The 24,503-nt window shown below is 32.8% G+C and overlaps 4 protein-coding genes and 1 non-coding gene across 7 annotated transcripts in view; 4 read left to right on the top strand and 1 right to left on the bottom strand.

The window, feature by feature from the left end:
• The first annotated feature begins 5,316 nt into the window (after positions 1-5,316).
• LOC107012068 lies at positions 5,317-11,009 on the top strand. 2 transcript variants are annotated; one of them, XM_015211795.2, is made up of 10 exons: positions 5,323-5,717; positions 6,699-6,865; positions 6,952-7,016; positions 7,246-7,286; positions 7,388-7,476; positions 7,575-7,688; positions 8,552-8,629; positions 8,942-9,007; positions 9,643-9,720; positions 10,579-10,931. In XM_015211795.2, the coding sequence occupies exons 1-10, from the start codon at positions 5,606-5,608 to the stop codon at positions 10,684-10,686; spliced, it is 918 nt and encodes a 305-aa protein (XP_015067281.1). In that variant the 5' UTR covers positions 5,323-5,605; the 3' UTR covers positions 10,687-10,931. The 2 variants fall into 2 exon arrangements, with proteins under 2 accessions (XP_027771312.1, XP_015067281.1); XM_027915511.1 differs by lacking the exon at positions 9,643-9,720 and having other exon boundaries at positions 5,317-5,717; positions 10,579-11,009.
• Positions 11,010-11,552: 543 nt separating this feature from the next.
• Positions 11,553-15,577, top strand: LOC107012123 (transcription factor bHLH47). Its single transcript, XM_015211861.2, has 5 exons — positions 11,553-11,709; positions 12,234-12,348; positions 13,861-13,979; positions 14,107-14,234; positions 14,641-15,577. The coding sequence occupies exons 2-5, from the start codon at positions 12,281-12,283 to the stop codon at positions 15,049-15,051; spliced, it is 726 nt and encodes a 241-aa protein (XP_015067347.1). The 5' UTR covers positions 11,553-11,709; positions 12,234-12,280; the 3' UTR covers positions 15,052-15,577.
• Positions 15,578-17,320: 1,743 nt separating this feature from the next.
• LOC107015233 (HVA22-like protein a) lies at positions 17,321-19,870 on the top strand. 2 transcript variants are annotated; one of them, XM_027915860.1, is made up of 6 exons: positions 17,321-17,583; positions 17,718-17,744; positions 17,838-17,960; positions 19,126-19,369; positions 19,507-19,580; positions 19,622-19,870. In XM_027915860.1, the coding sequence occupies exons 1-5, from the start codon at positions 17,513-17,515 to the stop codon at positions 19,570-19,572; spliced, it is 531 nt and encodes a 176-aa protein (XP_027771661.1). In that variant the 5' UTR covers positions 17,321-17,512; the 3' UTR covers positions 19,573-19,580; positions 19,622-19,870. The 2 variants fall into 2 exon arrangements, with proteins under 2 accessions (XP_027771661.1, XP_015070922.1); XM_015215436.2 differs by having other exon boundaries at positions 19,507-19,870.
• Positions 19,871-20,398: 528 nt separating this feature from the next.
• On the bottom strand, positions 20,399-20,470 carry TRNAP-AGG. Its single transcript has one exon. It is a non-coding gene; the product is annotated as a tRNA-Pro (tRNA).
• Positions 20,471-21,714: 1,244 nt separating this feature from the next.
• LOC107015232 (PH, RCC1 and FYVE domains-containing protein 1) overlaps positions 21,715-24,503 on the top strand; it is an 11,508-nt gene continuing 8,719 nt past the window's right edge. Inside the window, exons 1-3 of the mRNA XM_015215435.2 lie at positions 21,715-22,077; positions 22,577-22,857; positions 24,061-24,147. Of these exons, the coding sequence (XP_015070921.1) occupies positions 22,810-22,857; positions 24,061-24,147 (135 nt within the window). The 5' untranslated portion in view covers positions 21,715-22,077; positions 22,577-22,809. The remainder of the gene's footprint in view (positions 22,078-22,576; positions 22,858-24,060; positions 24,148-24,503) is intronic.

Below are 24,503 nucleotides of genomic sequence, written 5' to 3' on the forward strand. Positions count from 1 at the left end.
CCGACTCGCTGACCGGGCAGCGAGACCCCCGTCCTTTCTGTTTGTAACGGGTCCAATTCAAGGCATTCAACATTTCTCTCTGTATTTTGTACTCTCATATTTATAGTGGATTGCTCATCTCCTTTGTGGACGTAGGTCGATTGACCGAACCACGTTAAATCTTTGTGTCTTTGGTATATTTCTCGTTGTCTTCTTACTCGTGGTCTTTTGAGGTTTGCTTTGCTAGCTTCCGTATTTACACCTGCTTATTTCCGGTCCTAACAATTTTCCCAAACCTGACACTCAATTAATGTTTTCTTTCAATTATTATTTGGTTCAGAACTCGTCATAAACATTTAAAAGAAAGTAATTACAAATACAGTTCAGAACCAGGAAACTTATCAACCATAAGGTAGAGCGTCAAACTATTAATTAATTTTGTCGCGTTTAGTCATTGATCACTGTATATACTTTCGCCTTTCATTTTTATTGGTTCATTAAATTAAATATCGATATTAATTTTACTTATCAATCTAAAAAAATTAAAAGATAATTATTTTTATTATAATAAAATTAATTACTTTATTTATTGATTGTTTAAAAATATGTCAAAGTCAATATTGTCGAAATTGAAATTGAAATTAAATTTTGATTAGTTGTCGTAAAGTGAATGGATACAATGCTACTAATTAATATGTTGGAGCTGCTACCTAAGTTTGAACTATATATTTAATTTAAGACTGACTTTTTTCTATGTGGAGAAAGAAGGATTGAATGAGTTCCATCTTTTCATGCTATAAATAACATGTCAAATCTGATTAGTTGTGGCTTTGAGCCTTTTCTTCTAAAACGTGTAGAGAGGGTGATAGTCACCAAATTTCCTATATTTGCTAATGTCTAGTGTGTCTTCCTATGATTTATTTTCCTTTCAATTGTTCGTAATGTTTGAAAGCTCTTGCTATAACTTTTATTAGTCTACTACTAGTTTACGTTTTTGAATATTCGTCATTTTGTATCTTGAAAATACAGTGACGTACGAGTAAAATTTAATTCACTACATAAGAGAGTTTCGATCTCAAACTTTGACGGTGTACATGAAGAAGTATAATAAAACTAACACTTGTTAAATGAAAATCTATAAACTTATGAACTTGTTTACTCTATGGGTGTGTTTGTTGAATATTACTAATAAAGTTTATTTCCTCTTTCATTATTAGATTCTTCTTTTTGTTTGTTTTTTCTTTAAATATTTTTATATGTACCAAACACAACTATTATTACTACTATGTTTGGACTTTCAAATTTGTTGTGTTGGATCGTTCCCTGCCTACAATATGCTGTTTTGCGATTTCTTCTGTATGGGCCGAACTTGCTGACCGAGCTCAATCTAAGTTGGTGGAGTCATTGCTATATATATATATATACTGTATAATTCGTTATACGTATACAAAAGAAAATAGTTGTATAATCTGTTTCGATTTGCATATACAAAAGATTAATTGTATAATCTGTATTTGTATAAAATGAGAAAGAGAGAAAGACAAAAGAAAACAGAGCAAAAAAATATTTGTATTGTATAATTATAGGTGTATAGAATGAAGATATATGTATTTACATGTGCATATACAATTTTCTCTCGTTTTATACAAATAGAAACACAATTTATATATTGTATAAGCGAGAGAGGCGAGGGTGGTGAGCGAGAGCTAAGAAAGTGGCGAGCGAGATCTGGGAGAGTGGCGAGCAAGAAGGGAACGAAAATATACATTTACAATTTCTCTCGCTTTATACAAACACAAACACATTTTGTACATTTGCGTTTGTATAAAAGCGAGAGAGGTGAGCGAAATTACACCAAGGAGAGAGGCGAAAATAACAATAATTTGCTATAAGATACAATTAAATTCAAACTATGTTTATAACATTTAATTTAAATTAATAATTTGCTATTATATACAATTTCATTTTTTAATATTACTTTTAAATATGATATACTAATATTTCCCAAAACTAAATAACTAGGCCCAATTTCTTTTACAGAAAGGACAGGCCCTAAACTGTACCGGTCCTAGGTACCAAAAGTGAAAATTCACAAGTGAGGTCTTTTATTTAATAATTAACACTTTTAAATATATTTTTAATTTATTATCATTTTTGTCAACTTTTAGCAATACTTACTTAAAACAATTTTAAAACAACTTAAATACATGTTTAATACAACAATAATTCATAATGCAAGCTTCAGTTTAAAATTTTTCTTAAAACTTAAATATGTCATATAAATGAATTATAACTATTTTTAAAACACATTTAATATTTTTTTCTCACCACTTATAATTTTTATACAATATAAATGAATTATATGTAGCATTTTAACACACATTGTGTAATCATATAAACATAGAAAATTTCATAATATTCATACATAATACTAAACATGCGTTAATACTTAATTAGAAGACAAAAAAATAATCTGAATTTTTATAGTAAACTAATCAACTTCTAAAACAAAATGCTAAAAAAGATTTTATTCCTTATTCCTTATTCTTTATTCTTTATCATAAGACCTAACATTTTTGCAAGTCTTCATGTTGTGACTTGTTATCCATAGTTTATGTTGAGTGGATTTCTTTTAAAAAAATAATTATTTATTTTAAATATACTCTCTAATTCGTCAACTACATAAAACTTGTATCATTAATCAATTAGACAAATAATCTAATCGTAAGAAATGAAGAGACATAATAAACGGCCAAATGAATTAAATTTAAACTAAAAATGTATTACACTCATTTTAAAGTTGAATTAGAAGCGAATTAAACATGAATTCAAAATGAAGCAAATGAAAGAGCACTATGTGATTTGTAAACTGAATAAAACTTACATCAATAATGAATTAAACAAGTAATTCAATCATAACAAATCAATCAATAAACTGCAAAATGAATTAATTTGTATTAAAAGTGCAGTACACAAATATTCAAACTGAATTAGAAGAGAAAATTATGCATGGATAAAAAAATGTAACTTATGAAACAGCAGACAATGATCTATAGAGTGAATTAAGTTTATATCAATAATGAATTAAACAAATAATCTAATAGTAACAAATAATAAACTACGACATGAATTAAATTTGCGTTAAAAGTGTATTATAATATTAAAGTTGAATTAGAAGAGAAAGTTAACAATGAAAAACGTAACTAACGAAAGAGAAGACAATAATTTATAGACTGAATTAAACTTGTATTATTCATGAATAAATTATGTATTATAAGTGTCTTATAAACTATTTTGGTTAGTGATGTTTGCAGTATGTATTGTGTTATAAATGTATTACAAGTGTTTTGTTAAATTATTTTGATTGATATCACTATAAAAAAAAGAATGAAGTTTGTAATACAACTCTAATACAATTGCGATATAGTTCCACAAATTTCACTTTTTTTGAGTTTCTATCTAATTTTTTTCCAAAATCAATTATAAACTTAATCGAATCCTCTTAAATTTGAGAAATAAATTTCAAACGATATTTTTAATTATTTGTAGGAACTACCTATTCAAATTAATCACAAATCTGTAAAATTCAAAATTTGAAGCTTTATAATGACCATCAGCGGTGAAATCTTGTTTTCATAATATTAGAGATCTGAAATTTCTTCTTAAAATGTGATTTTGTACAAATTTCTGATCTTTTTATTTCTTTTTTCATATTGTTTTTGGATGAAAATAGAGACATATGGACAAAAACTGATTGAGGATGGTTTTTTAGATGAAAAGTTCAACGAAGAAGAAAAAAAAGGAAGAAGATAAACGCAAAAGAAAGAGATGAAGAAGTAGAAGAGTAAAAAGAAAAAAGGGAAAAAAACATATGAGTAAAAAGACAGAAAGAGACGAAGAAGCAGAACAATAAAAATAAGAAAAAGAAAAAGGGTTGAGAAAAGAGGCTCTGTACAATTTTCTTAATTATAAAAAGATATTATATTTAGTTAAAAAATTATGTTAACATAGATACTAAATATTTTTATAATATAACATATTTATGCGTTTATCTAAGAAAAAACTAAACAAAAACTCCCACATAAAGACAACAAAACCAATAAATAGGAAAGAACTCGTGGCTAACTAACCTAAACTTTGTTTTATTAGTAATCCAATAACAATAAAGACTACGATTAGCCTCTTCAAACTAAACGCTCCCAGCTATTAACTACCACCTATCTCAATTAATAAGCATTTTCATTTTATAAAAATATCATGATCCCACGTGAAAACTAAAAACTTCGTATTGCAATGTTCATAATTATGTAGTTCCACAATAGAAAAAAAATTCAAATTTCAAGATTAAATGAATATCTACATTTCTTCATGAAATAACTCCTTTTTGTTTTATTTTATAAAAAACAATAAGCTGTAGACTAATATTTTTTCCATATTTCAATTTCCCCCGCTATCCTAACCTCAAAATATAAACACAATGTAATACTCTTTTTTATCTACGATAACTAGGGTTGTTCAAAATAAAATAGCTAAAAAACCAGTAATTTAAATCGGAAAAAAATGTTATTGGTTGGTAATTCATTAATAAATTAAATAATTATATTTATATCATTTTATATGTAAAGTCTTTAACTTAGAGTTTAGTTTCTTATTTTTATTTTCGACGATCTTAAACTCTTAATAATTCTTTAAGCAAGATGCAATTTGTAAACTCTGTTGCATGGTTCACTACTTCATTTGGTTTATCACCTTGTTTCTAAGTGTTTTTCAATGATTTTTTTGTGTGTCAAATCTTAATGGGTAAATTGATAATCGAACTGATAACGATCAATAATTGAGAATTCAATATCTTAATGGTTCTATACAGTAGTGGAGCCGCCATATTGTCAAGGGTTCATTTGAGCCCCTTTGACGGAACATTATACTATGTATACATAATTAAGATAATCGTTTTAGGTAATAGTAGATGTAACACCCCCTTCAACTATTTCGTGTGTCTATTTATTCGGATTTTAAATTCTATTATGAAAATCCCGTCTCCGTCATTGATTATCATAATTAATAAGTTTTAAAACAATAAACTTCAAAACTAAACATCTTTATAAATCATAACTAATAAATTAAAATAATGAACTTCAAAACTGAAGCAAAAACAACCCTAGCAACTCCTCATCTCCTTCTCATTTTATGTAACACACGAAAATATCCTTTATATAATTGTTTTTTGTTATATACTAACTAATAAATATCAAGATAATAAACAATAATTTGAGATGTAATAGTTTATTTAGTAGTCACACATAATGAATGGGAACTAGTAACGTGATATCACAACCACTTTCTCCTTTATGTCCACCGTCATGCACTTTAATATTGTGATATTAAAATGTTTTTTTTTGCTACCACTGTTACAAAATTATGGTAAATTGACATATGTTGGCTTTTCCAGTTATAGAGTCATAGACTATGGTGAAATGAATGAACAGTGAGGGAGTGAGTAAAGTTATGATAAGCTATGGCAAAGTGCTGAAAATAGAAAACTGATGAATTGATCTGTGGAAAACGAAGAGATATTGAGGAAATAATGAACGAACATAATGATCTATTGGACTGAAATTTTGAAGTAATGGTTAGGGTTAGGAATTATTGTTCCATTTCGAAACCGGTGATTTGGATCTGGTTAATATCTGCACTTACCTTTTATCTTCTCTTTCTTATGGCAAATCGCAATTCCAGAGGTACTAGTAATGTGGAGTTATATATTTTCATTCATTAAGTTGTTTCCCTTTTTGTACATATTTTGCTTTGATTGTTGTGAAATCAGATTTCCTCTTAATTGTTGAAGTAAGTAATTTGTTCTGTAGATTATTTAAATTGATTCTTAAGTGTGCTTCTATATTACTTTATTTCTTTATCTGCTGCTTCACCGATAATTTAGCTTTTTCTCATCCTTAATTAATTAGCTCAGATTGACTTTCCATATTTTTTTGTGCGTTTAAATGCACTTAATTCTACTTGGGGATTTATATATATAGTATATTATGATAGCTGAGTGAGACATACGCTGTAATCGAGAAATAACCAGACAGAGATATTGATACATCGATCTCAAATGCAGGATTCTGGTGATTTTCTATGTGTAAACCTGAAAGGTTTTTTTTTCCTTAAATTTTTTTTTAAGTTAATAAAATTGTAGATTCTGACTTGTAATTGGGAGAATTTTGGTTTCTTTCTGTTGCGAGAAAACGGAGTCACTTGTGTTAAGTTTATCACTTCGCTAGTTATGTTTAAACTGTTATCTATGTGTAAGTTGAGGCTTTAATCTTGGTAAAACTATTAATCTAGATGAAACTTGAGGCTGTGAATTGTGATGTTTCTCTTAGTTTCTTGTTAGGCGTGTTTTCTTTATTGTTGTTAATTTTGATAAGTTTTCCTTTTGATATATCAGTATTGTTACATTTAAACGTTCTGCCATTTGGGAATCTCCTTTACTAAATCACACTCCAGAAGAAAAGGTTCTGTCTCCCTTTTTATAAGGATGATGTTTGCAACATCGAATTCTGATTTTCTTTACATGTAATCCAGAAGACAATAAAACATCTTCGTAAATAATGTATGGAGAAACCATATTGAATATCATAGCTTGCTATTGTTAAACATGCACACAAGAAAACCCTATCTGTTACTTAAATTGATAAGTAATTAAATGGTTGGAACAGAGTGGTCTATCTCAAATGCGGAGCAGAGGTCTAGATTGTATGAAAAGATGGAGAAAGACTTGGAGGATCACGGAGCTGCTTTCGTCAAACAGGGAGAAACTACTCAATCACTTTCCCTGTCAGATCTGTTTATTCTCAAAGATGGAGTAGTCACTCCTGTACTCAAGGTTAATATCACTTACAAATCAACATTCATCCATATTCTTATTTGTTGTGTCAAAACTGAAGGTGGTTAATTTCCTTCTGCGTATAGGCTGCAAATCCCCCTGTGCGAGCGAATGTTTTGTATCTCAACCCAGAGTATTCTATCCCTATTGCGTAAGTTCTTCTTTTTGATTTATCTGGACAAAATCAGCCACAAAATTTCCTGTCTAACACTGAAGCAAAAGCAGCTACGTTTAGTTAATATTAAGAAAGCCAAATTTGCCTATTTTGAAGGACAATATTGGCTACTCTTACAATTTTGTTCAGTTATGTGAATTCTACTTTTCATATTGCACTTGGAATTGCTATATTCACACTTTTTCTCACCTTTTTTTTTGTAAAGGGATGCTGTGAGATCTATATTCTCGCCACATTTTGATAAAGGTATGGCGTCTTTCTTATTGATTAATATTTGGAGGGATGTGTTAACCCTTCTTTAAACATCGCATTCTATTAATTTGGATGCTTATACATGTGTTGCTTAGCAATTTGGTTTCAGAACTCTAGTTTATATCACTTCAGCATGTTCCACGGTTCCCATCACATTACTGCTGTCCCTGCTTCTGAATCAGAGGTAAAAATGCTTTTAGATGAAGAAGTATCTTCGTTTATGTTCTTTCTTCTCATTGAATTGTTATGTTGATGATGCTGAGAGTGTTCTGTGTTTCTCAGATTGAAGCTGAAGCAAATGCTGTTAGAGCTGTTTCTGAGTCAATCTGCCCACTAAAAATTACCCTAGACAGAGTGGTTCTGACATCAACTGGGGTGTTAGTAGGTTGTTGGCAGGTATATTAATAAACTTCGATCTTTCCCCATCTTTTCTCTTAATCTATCTCTCTGAGTATTTTAGCAAAACTTTAAAATGTACATGTTTGAGATAAGAATGCTGCCAGAGCTCAACTCTACAGTTTTTGTTTTTTCTTTTATTCTGAATGTAGGCCATTCTACATGGATGTTTCAAGCTTTCTTAGGCAGTTGTGGGAAACTCTTCTCTGCTTTTGGATATAATCTTGTGCTGTATAATATTACTTATGCTTGCAAATAGATGATTCGGAACCTACATTACATTGATTGTTCATCTGCATCAATATCTGTGTTGATTTGCCTCGGCTATGGCTGTCTTTATTTTTAAAAATACGCTAAAAGTTAGCAAGGAAATTTGTTCAGTCCCATCCCGAATAACATCCACATCCTTGTTGGTCCACCATGTATGCGTCCATTTAACATAATTAGGGACTTCAGAATATCAATGTATAAGCTGAACTTCAGATCTACTTTTCCAACTGATTGTTTAGTCTTGTATGTAAAAGCAGTATTGACCTATTATTTCATTATCAAGAGATACATGGTAACGTTTGCAAGACATGCCTCGCTTTAACAATGTTCAATATAAAGGATGTGAATTCCAAGAGTGTATCTGGTGACATAAATGAGGCGAAGACTTTTTCCTTGTTCATGAATCATGAACATCTTATCTCAATGATCATGGCTTATGATTGACTCAAATTACTACTCTACAAGTGGTGCACCACTTTGCAATGGTCATCACATGTTGCAATTATTAGGTTAAAAAAATGTAATGGAGATATAAGTTGGTGAAACTGTATTTTCTTCCTTTTTACACTTACATTTTATGTTTTCATTTGTAGGTGGACTCTGGAAGTGATCCAGTAACTATCAGACAAAAATTGAGAAATGCTCTTCCACATGCACCTGCAAAGCAACTTGTGAGAGCTAAACAAACCTTTTTTGCTTTACATCTTAGTGAAGATGCTTATGTCTTTGCACTTCAACCACTTGTTGCTAATTAACTCTCATATATTCAGAAAGCTGTAAATATAATCTTGGCAGTAAAACCATTATGAACTTTAATGATAAATAAGCCATTGCTATTGCATGATTCTTCCACTCATGGTCCACCCCCTTTAGGTTTTAGGACTATTTCTTTGGTTTAAATTCTTGTCTTCTCAAGATAGTACTGTTAGAAAAATACATCAATATTTCTAACATTTGCTGACCACACTTCCTTGGTGCTGCAGTATGATGCTGTAATGCTTCATACCTCATTTGCCAGACTTCTTGGACACCCTAGTAGTTGGCCTGAGGTAAATTTTTTACTAGCATCTTTGATCTGTTGCCTGCATTTTTAATCATCTATTGTTTTATTGATGTTTAATCTGGAAATCACTGCTTATTCCTCTGTGATATGTTGTTTTTGGTACTAAAAGGAAATAACACTAATTAACTACTAGAAGTTACAAAAAGTCAGGATGTTCTCGTCATAGTTCAAGGAAGATTTAAAACATGAGGGGATAGGGGGAAACAATAAAATCTTGATGGAGATCAGTCCCACACTACCAGTTTGCTTCCTAGTGTAGGGCATCTTTCTATTAAGAGGGAAGAACATTTTCTTTTAAACGTGGGAAGATGAAGGAAAATCAATACTATCAACTTGAACTTCAAATAAGGTAAAGATAAATAATGCTTGTTTGAACGAAGTTCATTTGAAATCTTAAAAGCTCGTCTAAAACATGACTCAGGGTGATTCAATCAAAGAGACTGCAACAATATGTTGGAAAATTATCCTCACAGTCTGGGCGCCGGCTCCAAATAAACTACAATAAGACTAGACATCATTTCAACCAGAGCTCTTTTTTCCCTTACTTTTCATCCCAAAAAACAGTCACTTGGTTAATTGAATGTTTTTCTTGTTCTTTCAACTTTCCTTTATCTTGCACAGGAAGCAAATAAAGTTTCAGAACTCCAATTTCTCTATGAGCTCGTGAGTAGATTAAACAACAAAATCCGTGGCACGAAGGTAATTTTTGGTTTTATCTAAATTAACCCTCATTGTCTAATAGTGAATGCATTGACCCCCTCACCCGTATGATGTGCTCGTGTTGGCCATATCTGGAACTCATGATTCTGCGTTTGGAAGGATTATGATTTATGAGGGACTTTCATACACTTCAACATGTGTTTTAAATGAAGGAAACATTTTGAAGCTTAAATCTCAAAATGGGATGCCATTTTGCAAGACTTGATGCCAATTTTGAGTATGTGTGGTGTTGTTGTCTCCCCACTTCCACAGAGAAGCCAATTTACTCTCCGTTATTTTACCTAAAAAAACTCCAAAAGAGACAACACAGCTCCTTAGAGCATTTTTGGGGAAGTGATGGAGGTGAACAGTTCGGGTGTAAAACAAGTTGGAACGTTCTTTGTAAACCTTGATGAAGCTTGGGATTAGATGACCTTGTAACATGGATTGTAGCTGATTGCGAGTAAATGTGAAACATATGATCTGAACATCCTGCAAATAGTATTTACTCTAATCAGACAGTGGTATGCAGAGCTTCTAGAGTTCTAGAGCATAGGAATTTGTTGTGGGTCGTTCATACCATAGAACTGTTCCTGGGCTTGGGAAAGATGCTAAAACTTGGACCTCATCCAAGTTATAGAAATTACCTAGTAAAGTCAGGTTTCCTTTTTTATAGCAGAAATCACTCATGTTTGAAAGGTTACCCATGCTGTCATGCTAGCTTGAGAAGCTATCTCGTACCATGTCATTATAAGATGCTTAGTTGGACCCTACTGTATTGCTCAAATTCTTTAAAAAACAGTCTTGTTTTGTTAATGCCTTTTTGATCTTCTTTACAATTTTGTTCAAATGTTGCAGGCAATTGTCGGTGAGCTTTGGTACGTTGAGGAATATGACATATTAGCTCTTGCGTTGGATGGGAGAATGAAAGTCCGCAAGTTCCAGCTTGGCTGTTCGAAAGTGTGAATCAATCTATGAGAATGGAGTATTGAACCTTTCACCACTTGCTCCTGTGTGGCAAAGACATTAACCTATCGATGGGGATCATACGAATTCTGATGTGCAGCAATATTCACTTCCACTATATATACAAAGGAGCGCTAAAAGTTGGGATATTACAATGTATAGTTTGCTATTCGAACATTTTCTGCATGATATTTTAAATTTATAATATAAGTTTGTTAAAAGTATGTGGTTAACATTTTCTAATGTGTCAAGTCTTTGATGTAGAAGTAAGTTGGTGTCAAATCTACACCTACTATTATAAAAATGAGCTGAATTTTATCTTATTGACTAATGACATATGCTTTCCTCTAAGTTGATCTTTGTAGCTCTTTACACTCGGAGATGCCACCTATAGACTACTATTACTACACCAGTACACCACAGATTCGCCACCAACTACACTCAAAAAAAAAACAAAAAACATAAGAATCACCCCCAAATCATACGATCACGCCGTCATCATACCATTTTCTTTGGTCAATATCTTAATCCTATCTCGATGGCCATAATATTGATACATGTTATAAATGATTTAGGAATTGAATATCATGTATATGTATGGGTTTAACATTAGAATATGTGAAGCCTAATTATTAACGAATCCTTTTTGTAAAGTTCGTGGGTAAAAATTAGACCTTTTGTCCTAAACAAAATGAAGGATAAATTAAGAATAAAAATTGGAGGATAAAGATTTAATAATTTGTGTGGATTGTACAGCAAGTGAGAGGAGTGGCGTGTGTGAAAGGTCAATAAAGATGACATGAGATGGGAGCGAGTGGAAATCACAAGCATAAACGTGTAGGGCTTTATAATTTGACAAAAAAACAAAGCTGGCGTGGCACGCATCTCATGCGTTCCCCACTTGATTCTTCCCACCACCAGCTGCTCGCCACACGCCCCTCCCCACACACAACTTATTAAAAAACATACAATCTTTGTTCCTTCTTCCCCTAATCCGACTCTCCTCTCACCATCCCGTTTCAGGTATAATTTTTCTCTCATATTCTTTCTATTATTGCTCTTATCCTTTCAATCTTTCTTATCTTTAAGCCCTATTTCTGATGTGCTTGAAATGATTTCTTTTGGGGTTTCGCTTTTTACAAAATTTTATTAGGTTTTATTTTTATTTTTGCGTAGGCAGAGTGCAGAAGTCATGGGGCTTCTTTTACGAATTTTTGTTTCTTGCTTTGGTGAAGAATTGGGAACTAAAGGTTTTTTCTTATCAATAAATAGTTAATTATAGAAAAATGGGGATTAAATGCTGTTTTTTCCAACCAAGTCTTCCGAAACAAAGAGTGTATCTGCTTAATTCGCTTGAATTTTACTTCCGCTGTTTAATAGCATAGCATAGGAAATAGATGGTGAAGTAATGAGAAATCGGCTAAGTATACCGTGTTAATGCTGAAAATTTGTTACTTCAAATGAATTTAGCTTGATTGTTCATCATTTGACCAACTGGTGTCTAATTTTGAACAATCCTTACTTACACCTTTTGTTCCCTTGGACAGCCAATAGTGTTTCTCATCAAAGGCTACACGGTGGACTCGAATAAGAGATGGATACAGAAAATCCTGCTCCAATAGTTGAAAAGGATACTACAGATGCGGAGACATCATTAGATAGGTCAGTTCTCAAATTTTGTAGCCTGAATGTCATATTGTTTTTTTTCCATCAAGTATGGGAATCTGCAATAAGCCTGTGACATCTTTGTTGTTGAACTTATAATGTGATTTTTTTATAAAGTATGTGTGGTATTATTAAGAGGCGTCAAGAAGATGCAAGAATTACAAGATGTAGTATTTGAGCTTACCAAAAATCCCTGATTGACTATATTAATGAGTTAATTAAGTCCTTAAGTTGTTCTGCATTAACAAATTGGACCATTACAAAATGGCAATACACTTTGCCTTGAAGATTCGAAGTTGACTACCTATCAAAATATCTCCTATTCCTCTCTAACCAAATACACCAAAAAATACAAGCAGTATCAAAATCCAGATCTTCTTGATGACTTTGTCAACTCTCCATAGGCAGTTCTCACGAGCATCCTTAACTGAGAGGGGTGTGGCCAATCAAGACCAAAGAGACAAAAAACGTGTTCCATATTTTTGAGGCCACCTCACAATGAAGAAGATGTCGGGTGGTTTCAGCCTCTTTTTTGCACATATAGCATCTGTGGGGGAGCTGTATTTTCCGTCTCTATAGATGGTCTTGGGTAAGATGCCTCATATAAAGCTGTCCAAGTAAAACAAACAACCTTAGTTGGCAGCTTGGTCCTCCAAATAAGTTCCCAAGACCAGTTGTCTACCATGGGAATTCTAGAGCATATTTGTTGGTACCCTGCCTTGATCGTATAAATTCCATCTTTTTGGTATCCCCATTTAAGCTTGTCAACTTCCTGGGGATGTGATTTTCATGCAAGTTTGATGCCAAAATTGCTTCTTATTCAAAGCTTAGCGTCTGATTTTGTTACATTTGCAAGGGCATTGACCCTTGTATAGATAGAGAACAAATTTATGTATCCATGGACGTGAAAAAATTATTCTGGATTGGGTGGGGATCCTTTTTACTTTTGATACTATAGAAATCTCATGTGAGTTAGCTGGCATACTGATCAGCTCAGTAGGGATCTTTATGTGGTTGATGATACCAGCTAGGCAGCAACAATTTTTTTCACAAGTTTGACACATTATAAAAAACCCAGAACCATACCTTGTTCATTTGTAGACTGTCTCGCCATAAGTTGGAAGGTACTATATGCTAGTTTGCAGTTCACATAGTAGCTTTAGAGGCTTAATTTTTATGATGCGAAGGAATTGTCGCTTCTTTTTTCCAAAATCTACGATTTTCAGCAATAATTTAGCCCTTTCTGCAAGTCTAACTTAGCAACGGGATCAGTTTCTAACTGACTAACTTTCAAAAGGTCCTCACAAAATTTAGAGAATGTATTTCTGCCTCTTCAAAATTCTATTCTTGCATCTTTGAATCCTCATTAAAGCTCCCAAATCTCAGGATAAATACAGTAATAATTTGTGTCAGTTCATGTATTTATGTTGACTTTGTTTTGCCTACTCTCTGCATCATTATCAGTGGCATATCTACACAAGTACTGATTGTAAAGCTCTCTTGTTACAGCTCTCATCTCAGGAAGAAGATTCAGAAGAAAGTTCCAAAAAGAATTCACAAAGCTGAGAGAGAGAAAATGAAGAGAGAGCATTTGAATGAGCTTTTTCTTGGATTGGCTGATGCTCTTGGTAATTTCTTGATTGATTATAACTTACCCATGTTCACCTCTGACAAATTGCGGAAGTGGTCCCTTTAGTGTAATTTTCTGTAAAGAGATTGGCTAATTTATTAGACGTGGGTGCCTTACTGGTGCAGAACTATCTGAGCAGATGAATGGAAAAGCCTCTGTATTGAGTGAAGCTGCTCGATTTGTAAAGGACATGCTTTCTCAGATCAAGCATATGAGGACAGAAAATACGACTTTGCTGTCTGAATCTCAATATGTAAGTGTCCTAATTTCTGGGAATTTTGCCCAGCTTGGAGATGCTGCCCATTTCTTCTCTTTTTTTTGTCCTTTGAAGTTTGAACCTGGATTCACATAGAACATTGTGCCACTCTACGGACATGGTATATACGCTAAATAGGATAAGTATGAGGCCCAAACTGAGAAGAGTTGCACTCCCTATGAGTTGGCCTTCTAATTATCTAATGTGAGCTCTCCAGTAACTCAAGAAGGATTACCAAAAAATAATGTAATAATAAGACAGTGGGATTCATTTTTTTATGAATGATTGATTTGCCCTTCATTCCTCATCTAGGATGTAGGATCCACTCAGTTGTAGTCTATACATTACAGCTTCACATATATTCTGCTGTTATTCTTTTCTAATTCTGCTGTCTTATTGACAGCTTAGCGTGGAGAAAAAGGAGCTTGAGGATGAAAATACAGTTCTAGAGGCTGAAATTAGCAAACTGCAGAATGAGGTCAAAGCAAGGGAAGCTGAGACTAGTCTTGACCTAAATCTAGCTCCTCCTGAAATTCATCACACAGAGTTTGCCTCACAAACTAACTATATGAGATTGCCTGCTTCGGAGCACGCATTTCAACAGTCACAGATGATGAACCCCGTGTACGTCTTTCCCTTGAGTTCTAATCCTCAGGCTTATCCAGCGCCTGATGCTGCAGATCCCATGGCTATGCCCTCATCTACTGTGAAGAAACCACAGCCTAGATACCCCACTCCAAATGATGTATGGCCATCCCAAATCCTTGAAAAGAGGCCTCAGTTATTGCGACAGGAGGTTCAAGATGGTGCGTAATAATAGTAGTCTAGAAGAAACAAGACATTCGTTCATAGGGAATGGCATGTATAATTACTAGTTAGGTAATGTAGATTTAGACGATAAACAGCAGCAGATTCAGCAATACTTTGGACTTGCAGCTCTCCATTGTATATAACCTTTTCGTTGTATTTTGATCAACAATAACCTAGTTTGTCTGTTGAGTGTCGAGGTAGTACCAGTTGGGAGGTAACCATACCATAGCAGTGTTGGATACAAAAATATGTTGGTAACCAAAACCTGTAAGTAGGCGCCTGACATGACATCTATGGATTTTGATGTTGAACTCTTACAATGTTGTTGCAGTTGAGGTCATTTTCAAGCTCTGGGTATCTCTAGAGTGGCCAAAATTTGTCTCAGTCCCTTGTATTTTGACAAGGTAGGAGACAGAGAAGTGACTTAAGTTGTCATTATCATTGTAGAAATCTTGAGAAAATGACAGAATTGGTCTCTTGTGTTTGGGAGTAGGTTTGAAATAGTCACTTGGATATATATTTTTACGGTATCTTTGTCCTTCCATTAAATTTTTGAAACGTTATTTCAGTTTTCCTCAAATACTTAACAGATGTTAGCTATTAAATTAAATAGAAATTGAGGGGAAACTGTCCAACAGTTGTTTCACAATTAGAACTGTTTGACTATAAATGTGCTCACTTTTGATAGAAAACACTATTAAAATTAAGAGATCTCTAAAATTAACAACATATACTATAATTATAATATAAAAGCATATATAAAGTTAGATCCGTCCAGTATTTTAAAAGATGGATGCGTGAGGCGAGACGTTTTATGTCGTACATGGTTAGGCGTAAGTCCTATGGACTGACATAGTCTCATGTATATTCAATTTTATAATTTTATTACTAATAAAATAAGCAAAAGTAAACTGTTCAATGATTTATGATTTTTATTTGAAATTAGTATTAATAATCAATAATGAAGAAAGTATTATAGAGTACTATCTTTCAATAACCAATAATAAAAATGTGATGTAAAGCGAAAAAAGCTGAAATAATAAATTAAAAATGTTCTTGCGTATTTAAAAATTCATGACTTACATTTTTACGTTTGAAGTTTACGCCTTAAATTTTAAGACTTCCGCATTATGAATCTACGTCTTTAATATATGCTTCAGAAGTATTTTTGATACACCTCGCCCCGAAACTCGTATCCAAAAATGAGAAATAAGTTTTGTCATTTGAGATCTTGCACTCACTTGTTTTAAGTTTGGGATTTCACTAGAATCCACCAAAAATGGTCTTTTGCATAAAAAGAAGAATGGGTAGGAAGGGACAAATATACAAGTCCCGCAAAGTTTGGTTGAGTTGTTGGACGGTCGCACGTATGTTATCAATTTTTTATTCAGCCAACTCATCTTTTAATGTGGAGGGGTTTATTTCCTCCAAATTTATATTGAAGATTCTATTAAATTTCAATTTTATATTACAAAACTGGAAATGGTATTTACAATATGATTTTCTCCTTGCTTAAAATACGGATTCAATATATTTACCACAGATAACAAGAAATATTTCTATTTATATTTTTGCAAAAAAAAAATGATGATTAATAAAAAATAATTCTTATGAAATTAAAAATTATAACGGACTTTGATTTTTTGTACCCACGTACAATGAATTTAATTAGATTCTAGTAACCTTTTCTCTTCTTTTCCTTGTTCTTTGTTTTATTATGTTTTTAATTTGGCTTATTATTTTTTTCGTGGAGAAGTTTTTAATTTACTTAATAAGAGATCAAAAGTGGAAACGTGAGAGGCAAGTATAAGGTAAAATAATTGCACAAATGGAGCCAAAGTTGTACTCATACTTTTTAGCTTTCAACTTTATGTTATTGTGGTTTTTTCCTTCTTTTTTGCTAGTGGAAATAATTTTTCTCCGGATATGGACATTATAATGTACCAATCATGGCTTTAACTGAAAATGATAATTAGTGAAGCAGATTCACTATAATGAATTTAGTCTATATAAAAAAAAAAGTCATATTTTTATATTTTAAAATAATTTATTTACTCGTAACGAAATAATTTACGATTCACATATTTCGTAGATAATTAGATGAAAAAAGTAATAATATAGCATAGAAAATCTAATTTAATGAATATTATTTAATGTATTTTATTCATGTCTATTAAATAAAAAATAAAAATAAAAATTTATCTTAGAAATTAATCGGCGCACAGTAGCATAAGGAAGTAGAGTATTTATTGAAAAATAAACACACACTAGCTGCATTATTTTGTTTCTTTTGGAATATAAACTACAGGAGAGAAGTCTCTGTAACTTTACTCTTCTCTGAACACACAAAGCGATAACTCTCCTTCTCATCTTCCAAATCTACACCTATCTTTCTGCTGCTGCAACTACTACTGCAAATCTCATACTTTCAACTCATAATTTTAGTAATTTTTTAGTTCAGCGAAATGGGAGGATCTGGAGGAGGTATAGTAAGCTTACTCAAGGTCATAATCAGCAACTTTGATGTTCTTGCAGGGTATCTCTTCTTCCTCAAGATTCGATACCTTTGTGTTTTTTTCATTAATTAATTCATGGATGATGGACCAATTTAGGAGCAATTTATTCTTGTGAAGCTAATTTTTGTTTTCTCTTGTGCGTTTGAAATTGCAGGCCAGTGGTTAGTTTGGTGTATCCTCTGTAAGTGGGTTCTCAGTTGGTGATCCTATTGTTTTCCCCCTTTTACGGCTTCATATGTGATGTTTTGGTACTGGGTTTTGGGTTATTTGACAGGTATGCTTCAATTAGGGCTATTGAGACCAAATCCCCTGTGGATGATCAGCAATGGCTTACATACTGGATTTTGTATTCTATGATTACTCTTTTTGAGCTGACGTTTGCCAAGCTTATTGAATGGTAATTTTTGCTCGGTTGAGATTTGTGTATTCTTATCTGTTGGTGTTTTTCAAATTGATAGCTGTGAATAACCTTTTGTGACTTTTTGTAATCATGAAACCTTTGAGCATTCATTTCCAAATCTAATTTGGTTCCATCCCAGTCTCTAAGTATTTGTTATAGAATAATGCAGAGATTTTTTGAATTACTACACACTTTTATGTGAGGATTTTAAGTTTTACTCACTTAGTAGATAGAGACTGAACATTAGGTAATTTTATCCCATCTACCTAAGCCTTGATTGACACAGTTACTCAGCACAAGTGTTGGTGAGAGGTAGCAGGTATCCGTGGAATTAGTCAAGGTGCACACAAGTTGGCTCTGACACAATGGTCATTAAAAACAAAAAAAGTTTGGTGTTGTAGATTGTCGAACAAGTGATGAGCGATGACACACTATCTAAGAGAGAAAGATCATCTGCTGATTGCAGTTTGCAATTAGAAGGAATAGGAATTGCAAGTCAACAGTCAGAAAAATTGGGGTCACAAAGTAATGATGCTTGAAACATTGTTAGGCCAGGTGAAAATGATTCTGATGGTTAAGTAAATGTTCCTCTGAAATCATATACAGTGACATTTGGAGCAGCTGTCATGATTGACAAAAGTTTTGAATGATTACCAAGTGGGTTAGTACTCATTTGGTGGAGTCTTCACTAGTGTATTTGAAGCAAGAGCAGTGATTTTAATAACTATCTGCTTGACAATTTCTTGTGAATTTGGTTGTATGAGAAACTGGATTGTCAAGATAAATGCAAAAAATGAGCTGGTGATGGTGTAGTTTACCTTACCTTTGTTGATATGATATGTTTGTCCACAAGGTACTTTCATATGGAGGTAAGGTTTGGAACAGTTCCTCCTCCTCACCCACTCTTCTTTTTAACTATGGGTCATGTTTCTCATCATATTTGTCCCTTTTTTTTCGAACTCATCATATTTTCTGATGAAGCCCATTGAACACTGGAAGAAAAAAGAGAGTAAACCGGATTGATAGAAACACCCTTGTCTGGCATAGTACATGAATCTCTTGTATATCAGTTTGCTTCTAGTGAGTTTAGATGATCACTAAATCTTTTCCGAATACCAGATCTGTTCTTTTCCTTTTATATTTTATTCACTTTCTATGTCAGGCTTCCTTTCTGGTCATATGCAAAACTGATAGCGACCTGCTGGTTGGTCATACCTTACTTCAATGGTGCTGCGTATGTGTATGAGCATTATATTAGGACTTACATTGTCCAACGAAAAGCAGTTAACATCTGGTATGTGCCACGAAAGAAGGATGTCTTTAGTAAGCCAGATGACATCCTGACAGCTGCAGAGAAATACATAAAAGAACATGGAACCCAAGCGTTTGAGGAGATGATTCACAAGGTATGATAATCAGTTCACTGTGTTATTTATATATTGAGGAAATGTCAGACTCATAGAAACCAAGTGACTTGAGGTATTCTGAAATTGCAAAACTCATGTTATCAAGAACTGGCTCATTTCAGTTTATTTCCCTGCAGGCTGATGGAGAACGAAAGACCCATACCAGCAATTATGTGTTTTATGATGACGACTACAGATACTGAGCCTTGATCACTACAGTTCTTTTTTTTTTTTTTTTGGTTTCTTCTGCTCCACTGCTTTAGGAAGGCAGAGATCTATCTGCTGTTGTAAAGAGGTGCCCTTAAACTGATGTTTGGTCTTTCTCCGTGTGGACTACTATCTTTGGTTTTATCGAGTTTTTCGCAATCTTCTAACCTATGTATGTTATAAACTAATACTACTCATCCTTGTTACCGAGTCTTTTCTCCTAGATGCTTTGTAATTGTTAATTTCAAGCAGTACGTTAGTGATAATGAGAATCTTCGCTCTATTTATCTTTCAGCTGGATTAGGAGATCTCATCACGATCAAAACTTTGGCATTCTATTACTCTGATCACTAGCGAAGTCTGAGTGGAGTCACTGTAATTGTTTATCAAACTTAACGCAACTTTTAAAATACGCAAGCGTGTACTCCCGCTTGACACAGGAAACTGGAGCAACCTGAAAGTGTATTAGGCACTTGAACTTTTCAATAATGGTCTTCAACTTTTCTTTGTTACTCGTTGATCCTTTTTAGTAAACGCTGAAGTTGGTTAGTGGTACAAAAGACTCAAAAAATTAGAGTATCATCAAGTGATTCAAGGAAGTAGAGTATCCTGCAAATCAAGTGCCAAGTGATTCAAAAAAATAAAATAACTACCAAACAATAAGTTAACAAGAAGTCGATAAACTTTTTGGTAAACGTTGAAGTTAGTTTAAAGTTTAAACAGTGGTAGAAAAAGACAAATAAAGGAAAAAAGAAGTTGGTTTGATGTTTAAACTTTAAACAGTGGGCAGAAAAAAGACAAAAAAAAAGAAAAAAAATATTGGGGGCATTCCGAGAATTGAACTCGGGACCTCTCGCACCCTAAGCGAGAATCATACCACTAGACCAAATGCCCATCTTGTTGATTTTGTTTTATACGAAATATTTAATATCAATATAGTTGAAAGAAGATATATATCCCAATTGGTTTGATATTGAAGTTATAGTTTACCCAATGTTTTTATATTTATCTTTGATAGTTCATTTTTATTTTTATAAAAGAGAACCACTCATCAAACATGCATTACCTTGTATCATGTCATACAACAAACCATTCGATGTGGGGTGTCCCAAAATTGACATTTTTTAATTTTGTACAAATTAAATAATTAAAATCCACTAAAACCTTCAAATTCTAAATATTAATTGATACAATATTTCCTCATTCAAACAAACTTATCAATCATTGCTTTATATCTTATTCCATTATCATTAATTCATTACTATATTATACTAGCCAATAAAATATATATGTTTGACTCTATGTTTGGCTAAATACAATCATACATCATTATGGAATGAAAGGAGTAGTTGTTATTCAACATCTTTTTACAAATTCTACATCTAATTATTCCAACCTTGGAATTTAGCATGAAATATGTTAGTACTATTACACTGTGGAAATTATTACACCAACGAAGGAGCTTAAAGGCCAGCCTCTCTCTATTACATTCTGTTTCTTTTCGCAAAAGATCGTTTTGTTAATAAAATGCTAAGAGAAGAGAGGAAAACAATGTTAAAATCGATTGAAAAATAATGCGACTCCGTAGCTACTATTTCCCCTTTTATAATTTATGAAATATTTGAATTGATGTAAGATTTATAAAGAAATAAAAAAAATTGGATTGTGAGATATTAAAACATGTATGTACAGTAATAATATTTCTATGACTACATATATTTATGTCGTAAATCATTTTTGAAAGGTGATATATTTTACTAGCTCAATTTAATTGTGTGAATTTTTCATAAATCTTAAAAAAAAAATTGAATTGAAAATAATTGTGACTTAATTTAATAGATATATAAATTTCATTTCAAAAATTTAAAGATTTCATATGAATTAAATTAAATTATTTAATTATTGAAAAAATATCAAATAAATTGAAACAAAAGAATAATTATAATTCAAAATATTATTACAGTAAAAAATGGAGTTGTTTAAAAATGGCAAGAAAAAGTAATGTAAAATAGGAAGGTAGATAACAAACCCAGGTGGGAATAAAAAGGCGGGAAGTTAGTTGATTGGAGACAAGACTGAGAAAAACAGAAAAGGTCCCTGGTAACAGTAGTACCCCCACTATCTTGCCGCAACAGATTCATATTTCGTTGACTACGTGGCATCAACAAAGGAGTATAATTGCACCATTGAACCACCAAATAAGAAAAGAATTCCCTGCTACGTATATATTTCATTTACATCACACGCAATAACTTACGTACTCCTCACACTTAAAAGGAGAGAGGAAAAACCACACTAATTTCCTCACAACACTCTCTGCCAAATTCTCATTTCTCTTCCGATCCGACAAATTTTGCTTATAGAGAGAGATATCTACTGAGCGCTGAGGCTTGGCTTTTGCATTCAAATCGAAAATCTACACTTCTGAGTTCCCTCCGTGTTTCCTCTGCGAGGAGTTCCTGTAATTCTATGAATTTTTCCAGAATCGACCTCGGTTGACAGTGAGTTTGCTCTTTAGTTACCTGTATTGATCTTAGTGGAAGCACAAACTATGAGTTTCGTTAACATTTTCCTTGAATTTCGTTTACTAAATGAACGCTGTGTTTTTGTTAAATATACTGTTCAAACCTGTGTAAATTGGTTCGCATTGACATAAACCCTAGCTCCTTGTTGGCTCTGATGCTGTTTTTCTACTGAATTTTGAACGGACAGTATAGGTATATGTTTTTTTTTTGGTATAATGTGTTTTACGTGATATTGATATGTATTCCCGATTATATTTAAGGGAGTTGTGTTGTTGATACTATTAAATAGGACGCTGATGTTGTCATGAAAAGTAGTAGTTCCGGATATTCAAGGACGTTTTGCTTAGATTTTAGATGTAACTGCTACATGCTAGGATATTTTGGTTACATGTAGTTGATGCAACTAATTTGTTTGATAAGGTGATTCTACTAGTGAAAAGTAATCTTAGATTTTTTTTTCCTGTCTGTTTTGCAGGGAAAAAAATGTCATTTCTTAATAGTTCGTGTTGAGATGCTTCCAAAAACCATTTTCCTTATTTTATGCTTATCCATGATTGGTTCTTCTGAAATAGTTTGTATGATATTAGTATCCTTACTCTCTTGGACGTAGAAAAGTCATTTTATGGAGGAACTATGGGGGCTCTTTTGCCAGCTACCAGATGTTTGGTATTGTCATGATCAAAGTGCTAGAGTTCATATAACAGCTTAATGAACAACATACAGAGGAACAGTCTTGGAGAGAGGAATGTGGAACAGGTGATGTTTATTGCTAAAGTTTTCTATTCTTTGCTGTTTTAGAACAGAGCAGATATTGAAGAAGGGCAAACAAATAGTTTCACTGTAACAGCTTCACATTGTGCACATTAAAAGTCCTTTTCCTCCAGGAATAAGTCTATTTTGAGAACAGAAAAACTGTCACACCGGTATGAGAAAGTTGGCTTCTTATTGCGAAATAACAATAAAAATGTTTGTATCATTTAGTCAATAAAGGAAAAGAATACAAACTGCAGGTAATAGAAGTACAGAAATACTTCTGGTTCACGGTTCACCTAATCATGCAATGAACAGAACCATGACAATAATTACATCAACACCTATGTTTTTGCTTTTCAGACCTTCACATTATATCTTTTTATCAAGACGGATGATGCAAAAAGAGAGAAGGTTCCCTGCAAATTCATATATTAACAACCGCTCCCAGTACCTGCATTAAGCAGCAATATATCCATTATGACCATAAATTTAAAATTAGAACCAAACTTTAGATAACATAAAGGATTCTTAGCTATTTCTTTTTTCTGGTGGCTCCCCCGCCGATACCTATTTACTGTACTGCATGTTATTAATTGATTTTACTTGTAGAACGACCAGTTTGCTTCTTTTTTTCCAGGAGAGCATGCAATGTGATTATATTCTATAGATATCTAGAAAAGTTATTCTCTGTAAAAGAAGAGATAAAAGCTAGCATTGCTGTCACAGTTAGATCCATTTTGAGTGCCATATTTTAGTACATATTTTCTTGGTGTGGAATGTCAAATAAAGAAGCTTATAAATTTGCACTATTTTTGTTGTAGGCTGTCTTTCACCCCCTCATTAGCAAAATAATAATCCCTTTGATCCATGCTGTATATAGACCTTCCCTTTTCAGTTCAATTCCAAAATGATTTTAGCAGAAAATTGTCAGTTATATTATACTCCGCAAATTGTTACGTGGATTCCATGTTCACTCTTTTGAACAGACTTCTTTCCCTGTTCTACTTTAGAACTCTAGAAACTAAGATTTGGACCTTTAAGTTTCCCTTGCTAAATAGTGGAAAATTCATATATTCTTGTAATAACCATACAAATCAAGATAATTAATTGAGGAATAAGGGAGTATCTGTTGCTGAAACGGTAAGTTTTTATATATGATTTGTTTGTTATCTTCAACCTACAGATCCTTGTTTTTGCAACTTGCAGGCCATTACAGCCTTAAAAAGAGGATCATACCTACTGAAGTATGGACGCAGAGGAAAGCCAAAATTCTGCCCTTTTCGTCTTTCTACTGTATGAACTTCGCATTAGATTCATTATTTCCCAATCTCTTTGCTTATTTTTTTCATCAATTTATATTAAGGTGAAATAAATGTGGTTGGGTTTCCAATCCTTAAAGCATAGTTTAGGGAAAGCTCAACACTTTCAATTTGATATTTCTTTTGTTCAAGCTACATGGTTTCTTGGTGTAACTGCTTTTCCTATACTGTGATATCTTTCTCATGCCAAAAGAGGATTGAGTTGAAGTTGATGAGTTAGAACTTGGTAAGAAGAATGTGTAGAGCATCCCAGACACAGCTCTATGCTTCTTTCTTTGTTCTGCTGCTTTTGCCCTCCCTCCCTCCCTCTCTCGAGTCACGCCTCACCCC

Source organism: Solanum pennellii, chromosome 3 (genome assembly GCF_001406875.1).
Source record: "Solanum pennellii chromosome 3, SPENNV200".
Lineage (NCBI taxonomy): Eukaryota > Viridiplantae > Streptophyta > Magnoliopsida > Solanales > Solanaceae > Solanum > Solanum pennellii.